At 44.7% G+C, this 6,838-nt stretch overlaps 1 protein-coding gene across 4 annotated transcripts in view; it reads right to left on the bottom strand.

The window, feature by feature from the left end:
• Positions 1-125: 125 nt before the first annotated feature.
• Positions 126-6,838, bottom strand: part of LOC148334644 (serine/threonine-protein kinase WNK1-like) — a 34,095-nt gene continuing 27,382 nt past the window's right edge. For 3 of the 4 annotated variants that reach the window (XM_088299514.1, XM_088299510.1, XM_088299511.1), the window contains 8 exons: positions 6,403-6,477; positions 6,149-6,265; positions 5,722-6,052; positions 5,287-5,452; positions 5,008-5,201; positions 4,735-4,890; positions 4,305-4,537; positions 126-4,091 (listed from right to left, as the gene is read on the bottom strand). In XM_088299514.1, the coding sequence (XP_088155640.1) occupies positions 3,708-4,091; positions 4,305-4,537; positions 4,735-4,890; positions 5,008-5,201; positions 5,287-5,452; positions 5,722-6,052; positions 6,149-6,265; positions 6,403-6,477 (1,656 nt within the window). In that variant the 3' untranslated portion in view covers positions 126-3,707. The remainder of the gene's footprint in view (positions 4,092-4,304; positions 4,538-4,734; positions 4,891-5,007; positions 5,202-5,286; positions 5,453-5,721; positions 6,053-6,148; positions 6,266-6,402; positions 6,478-6,838) is intronic. The other variant, XM_088299512.1, reaches the window with a different exon arrangement.

The following is a 6,838-nucleotide window of genomic DNA, read 5'->3' as shown; positions in this document are numbered from 1 at the left end:
GTACATAAGACTCTTGATACCAACTTTAAGAATTAATCCAAGTAATGACTTTCTTGAATTGAAGCACACACCCGACCATGCTCCATCCACATTCGATGTTCTAAAACAAAAAAGATAAGACAAAATTCACCAAGCTGGGCAATGTAATTGATATTTTTTAATTTGTTTTTACATTTTGTACAATGTGAAAAACATACACAAAAACCAGACACCGAATCACAGGAAATCAATACGGAAAGAAGACTAGAATTGTGTCAGTAGCCTCACGTCTTGTTTTTCGAGGTCTTTCACGGATCTTTTAAGCTTGTGCTGTACAGTGGCTGTCAGACTGAACACCAGTGAAGCTGGCATGCAGAAAAAACAAATTGCGTTATATACGCCGCTATTCAATCTGTGCCTGTGACATGGGCGGATGTTAATGGGGATGGGGTGTGTGTGTGTTTTGGGGGGGGGGGTGACGACAACGTGGTGATGATGACCCTAAAAGGCAAACGACCCTAATAGTATTCCCATATCAAAAAACAGTGAAGTCAGTAACCCTCGTTGGCATGCAAATGACTCCATCAACCCTCCATCCCTATAAAACTTTGCATATTCTGCATTGCAGGAACTTATTTTTTTCTCTAGAGAAGTTTTAACTAGTCGTCCGAACTACGAGCAGGCCGCTGGAGCGCCTCTGTGAAATGGAACTCCACAAATACAAACAAACGAAAAAAAAAAAAAAGCTAGCCAAAAGCGCACAAGAATGAGCAGACGAGAAGCAGTGAATAACCAGGGTAGCATTTGCAACGTCTACATTGTTGGCGGTGCGTTCACGTTGCGTACAGGGGCATAGATGGTACATGTGGGGAAAGCCGGTTTACATTCCATATCTTTGACATCAAGCTTAAGGTCCGTGTACTAGTACGCTGAAGCGCTGGCAAGACATTTGGGGCACCGGTAGAACCAACAGTTTAACATTTTCCCCATGTCTGCCTTCCACCACTAAATGACATTCCTGCGTACTAGTAGGATAATTACATGCTACCAGTGGGGCAAAACTAATAATGGGCATTTTGGTGCAACTAGTGTGTAACAAGGCTAATACTTGGGACAACAAGCATGACTAATGCAGCACAGTAGCTTACTAGTTATGTTTAATTACAATACAATAATTGTGCATAAGGATATAAAGTGAGATTAGTATAGGAAACAGCATTACTAGTAAGAGTCCTACTCATCTCCGAATGTCGGTCTACTACTGGGCTGAATTGTCCTACTGCTGTGGATGAAGAATGTACTAGTATATGAATATCAAATAGAATGATCATGCACTAGTGCACTCTTTGCCCTCATTGTTAAGACAACTAATTTACTAGACAGGAAAAACTGCAATAGTTGATAACGGCCATACCAGTTCTACTTGACAAAAGTACAAGTTAACATGTATTGTCACTAGTAGCATGCGTATAACTAGTGCACTTTTGCCCCACTAGGAACACTGCACTTGTACAACTAAGTTCATAGTGTGCAGAAATGTCAGCACCGTCTTAATAGTGAACACAAAGAACGTACTAGTACATGGACCTTAAGAGGGATATCAGATGGCTTTCCAAAAAGCGCTTTTTTTTTTTTTAACATCCACTAGTACTGGTGGCACGCAACTCGAAGACAGTTGTACTCCATTAGAAACATCTAGTAGCTCCACGATTATGTCAAGGCTGTCGTACAAGTGATGGCAAAGAACGTAATTGCAAATGGACCTCATAAGTTTGCCATCAAAGATATGGAATAAATGTTTCAACGGCTTGTCACAAAACTTGTCAATAAGTGAGGATGCAAGGCACTAAAGTGTTTCTCACGTTTCCCGGGGGTAGATTGCGTGGGCGTCCTCTAGTCTCGGTACATGGTGTGTATTTAAAAAAAATAAAATAAAAAGTAGTAGATAGCCGCACATTAAACTAGAGTATGTACAATAAAATAGAAAGCCAGTAAGTAGGAAGGAGGTGGTTGGTTGGGCAGGGAAGTCATACCGGTAGATAGAAGAGCTTAATATACAGCAGGATGAGAGAGTACATTGAGATAACAAACCCTGCAATTGCACTTTTTTAATATTCCTTTAACTACATGTTGTTTAACAACCTTTAATAATAATTACAGTGAGACAACATCAAAATCTGATGGCTGAATACAGGTCCATAAAGAACATTTCTGTTTATTAAATAGATGCGTACAAAAAAAAAAAAAAAGACCACAGATAAGGAGAGAACCCCACTAATGAAGCGACTATTTTGTAGGCTGTCTGAAAACTAACAAAAATGCAAAACTATTTGACTTGAGTGAGAGTTGTGTGGCTTTGCGTGGAACCAATGTGGGATTCGTTCAATTCAAGTGTAAACCAACAAATACAAAAACAACAACAAAAAGAAAATAACACCCCCGAGCCAGATTGTAATCTACAGCAGCATCGCCTCCACTTCGCGGTGCTCAACACCAGGATGCCTTTTTTTTTTTTTGTTAAATTCCAAGTCATATATTCAATGTTTGTAGAAAACGCAAAATCACAAATGACACCAGACATAAATATGCCAAATATCTATGTACAAAAATGTCTTCAGGGAATAAGGCCACAGTTACAAAAGGGGGCAGTTGCTTCTCTCCTTAATTATTGCATTGACTTCACCTTCTGCATCTCGCAAGCCATCGGCACACTCCTGCTCAACTTACAGAGTCTTTCTACATGTTCTCACACGATTTCCCTCTCGCTGGCACAACATAACCTCCCGTCCCACAAGCAGGTCAATATTTACTCCGTGTTCACCGTCCCACTTTTGGCTTGGAATGACAACAACGTACAGTACACTAGTGACAAAAAGTTAAGCATATGGGGCTTTCGGGTGTCGAAACATTTAATGAGTCAGTACACGACTTGCTAGTCTCACAATGAGATGAATGGCAAAATTTACTAGCTTCCAAGGACGTGTGTCCCCTTCTATGCCTTTCTGTGAGTCCTGCAGTCTCTTTTTTTTAACCTGCTGATGACACTCTGATTGGTTCATTAACTCACCAATACATTTCCGCTTGTCTCCCTTTCTGTAACTCCTCCAGTTGTTCTGTTGCCACCTGCAGACGATACTGCGACACTCTTACTTCAGTTACTTCACTCTTCCTCAGTGGCCTCCTCGCTTTGACAACATTCTATTTCATGCCTCGCAACTGAGCATAAAGTATCAGGTTGCGCCAGACTGAAGGAGACATAGAAAGGCATTGAAATTAAATACAAGGGAAATAAGATGAGAGTGGCATCAGAAGATTACAACAAACATATGCAGCTGGAAGAGCCAGAGAAAGTTAAGAAAAGGTCAAATATATTCGGCTGTAAAGGTCCTAGTGTATTTTAAGTTGATCATGAAATTTCACCCAAAGGCCGACTATCCTGAACTTTTTGTGGATGGTGCACGTTCTCCCTCGACAAGAAAATAAAGACATCTTTGGCTGACCATTCAGCTCATCACAGCTCAATTTCACAGCTAACAGGCGGGCCGAGTGGACGCTGTGTGGATGTGTGTGTATTGCACGCTCCCTCCGACGGGGCCCGGCAGACTTCAATCTGCCAGAGAGGACGACATATAATAATCGTGTTTTAAAAAAAAAAAAAAAAAAAAAAGAAGGGGAAAAGAAAAGCACAGAGAGCTCGTTCTTGCACGTGTGCTCCAAGCTGGACTGGGCTACGTAGGCCTTAAATTGGATCCTCCCTGGCTGACTGGTTTGTGGGTGGCTGACGCGGTGGTCCCCATGTGGTAGCCTTGGTGCATGGACACAGAGGCAGTCATGGGCGGCTGGTACTGGGCGGGATTAAGCATGCCGACCTGGCAGTTGCCTGTGGGTCCTGCCCACTGAGGAGCGCTGTACGAGGCCGAGGTGTACCCGAAACCCGGCCCCACCGGGCCCAGGGAGCCTTTCCGGGGGCCCAAGGGGACGGAGGGATTCGTGGGGTTGGGAAGGTGCGCCGTGGTGGGGGTACCGGTGGTGGTGCTAGGGGTTGTGGGGAGGGTCGGGCAGAGGTAGCCGGGAGCAGAGAACTTGCGACCCATGTTGGCAGGAGGGATTATCTGGAATGGAAAACCAGAAAAATGGTCACTACAGAGAACCTGCGCATACATTTATTGATTCATTCATTCATTTTTGGAACTGATTATCTACTATACACAACATTTTCTATATTTATGCTCAGGCCAGAACACATGTATTCTAAATAAATATTTCATATAATTCAAAATAGGTTTGGATGATCCCAAGACTTGCAGTTACATTGCATCACTTACGTCATGTCCCTGAGCTGCCTGTGCGCCGGTTTTAGGGCCCCTCTTGCCCTGCGACAGACTGATGTCTTTGGCCCAGTTATCCACCAGCTGGTGCAGGTCATCTGTGAAGGTACCCTTGCACTTCTGCGTGTGAGCGGCGGTGGCAATGGAGGTCGGCCCGCTCGCATGGGTCAGGGAAAGCGAGTGGTTCTGGTATGGACCTGAGCCATTTGTGGAGGTGGTCCCACTTGTTTCTTGGAAGAGAGAGGAAAAAATGATGGTGGGGACAAGGCAATGGAAGGCTATAACAAATTATGAATACAAAAAAAATTATATTATTATTATTATATACTTCTCAAGTAGTGCGCGTGTGTGAGTGCTATCGGCACATCTAGGGTCAAGGAAGTCATCTCAGTGAGTGAGAACCGATTGAGAATTTTTACACACATACCTGTGGAGCAACTACTGAGACTGGGTAAGGATGGAGAGGATCTGAGCTCTTGTGAAGATATTCCCACTGCTGTTTGGGAGGCCTCGGCAGCCAAATGTGTACTTTGTTTTGGGGGAGACTCCGAGCCATGAGTATTGTGAGCTGAAGTTGGACATCCTGAACGTAATCAGACAAGTGAGAGTGAATCAAAACTGAAGCTCACCGTGTGTCCCTAAAGTCAAGTCACATCAAATAGGCAACATCATACTCAACTGTCCAGTGCAGTGTTCTTACCAGAGAATACGGGGCTTGGTTGTCCACTGCTTCGGGGAGATTTGTAGGTTTTGCTCTTGAGTCTGCGTCGACCTCCAGCCATGGCCACAGCGGGAGAAAGGACGGAAGGAGGAGCCGTTTTGCCCAGCCGGGTGAAGAGTTCCTCGATTTCCTCTTTCTGACGGGTCTGTAGGGCCTGGACCTCCAGCATGTGCCTGAGAAAGCAGCACAGATGCAGTCAACAGGACCAACGGAAATGCCAACGATAATATACTGGAAGCCAGTGAGGATGTCAAGTACCTTTCTCTGAGACGACTAACTTCTTTCTGCAATGCTTCGTCCTCAGTTCCCGAGTCGTCGTCGTTGTCACTGCTGTACGGGGTGTGCGTTTTATGAGGGTCCAAAGTGGAGGGTCCGTTTTGGACACCCGAACTGTGTGATGGGCTGGAACCAGCCGTTGATGTCACTGAGGAGAAATGACAAATCAAAATTTCTGATTGAGGTGAGGTTGTCCACTTAGGTGGGGTACACACATACCAACAATTGAGCTAAATCTAAGTATTTTCCCTTCCTTTGCGATTGATGACAATCAAATTCAAGGCACTGTGTGTGTGAACCCTGTTTTTGGTTTCACCATTTCAATCATTGTCAAAAATCTGATCGACAGACAACAAAGGGAAGGGAAATAACTCCTGAATTAGAATCCGAGTAGTGGCTGACGAACCCACTACACACCTGTGACAGAAAAGCGTCCCACTTTGGAGGGAGCAGTTTGTCCCGATGAGGCATTGGTGCTGGTGGAAACCTGGAATCGTCCTATCGCTACGGTGGAGGGTTGGCTCGTAGAACCACCAGAGAGAGACGAGTCTCTGTTGTTGTGGTGGTCCGTTTCGCACACTGCGGCGGACAGACTGGACGAGCGGTGGAGAGTGTTTTCAGGGCTTGAGGGGGAGGAGGAAGAGGAAGAGGAGGAGGTAGAGGTGGAGGAGGGTGTGAGGGAGGAAGAGGAGACAACGCTGGAAGGATCTGGAACTCCACTGGATGCACCATCGGGAGCAACGGACACCTGGGCAGAGAGAAGGTGGAATTTTAATGGACCATTTATGAGGCTTGATCATCTCAGCCTGTATGAAGCACATTAGCCTCGCAACACTGAACCTACTTGAAAACGACCGAGAGTGAAACCGTCTGTGGGAGGCTGGACTACGTTGCCCCCTTGAACAGTTTCTGGACTCAGAGCTCTCCTCAGCTGGGCATGCAAATTACCCATAGGCTGCTGCTGAGACAGTTAAATCAAACAAGACAGACATAATTTACTCTAAGTATATAATAGCATCACGCTTTCATATAAAAAGTTTAAAAAAAAAAAAATAATCCAAGTGCAATAGCTTACCACAGCGGATAGAAAAATCTCACCTGATTTGGTCCTGGGAATGGGGGTAAAGTATCCAAGGGCAGAGTAGCAGCTTGGTCGAACCCAGTAGGTAACGTCTACCAAGATATACAAGAAGTGAGAAGTAATCACAGGTCTTTTTACATGGGGCCACCAACCAAAAAGGCTTCATGAAGAACCGTGATTATCGGTACTCTGTATCAGTGAGTAGTGTAATGTTCAGTACTCTGTCTTAAAAAAAGTGGAATTGGTGTATCCCTTGGATTGGTGTGTTGGATGTGTGTGCCTTTTGAAGGGCATGGTTTAGTGACTGACGTCAGGTGCTTGAGTCTGGTTGGCCAATTAGTCTGAGTTGGAGCATCTGGATGGGAGTTGTAGCCCACAGCAGTACTTTGTAAGTGTTTTCATTTTTTCTTAGAAATGATCTGACTGCTTTAGCTTCGGCTATGACTATACTAA

Source organism: Idiotropiscis lumnitzeri, chromosome 6, assembly GCF_059441095.1.
Source record: "Idiotropiscis lumnitzeri isolate Australia: NSW breed Sydney's pygmy pipehorse chromosome 6, RoL_Ilum_1.0, whole genome shotgun sequence".
Classification (NCBI taxonomy): domain Eukaryota; kingdom Metazoa; phylum Chordata; class Actinopteri; order Syngnathiformes; family Syngnathidae; genus Idiotropiscis; species Idiotropiscis lumnitzeri.
The sequence above is the reverse complement of the archived record's forward strand: the minus strand, read 5'-3'. Positions and strand labels throughout refer to the sequence as shown.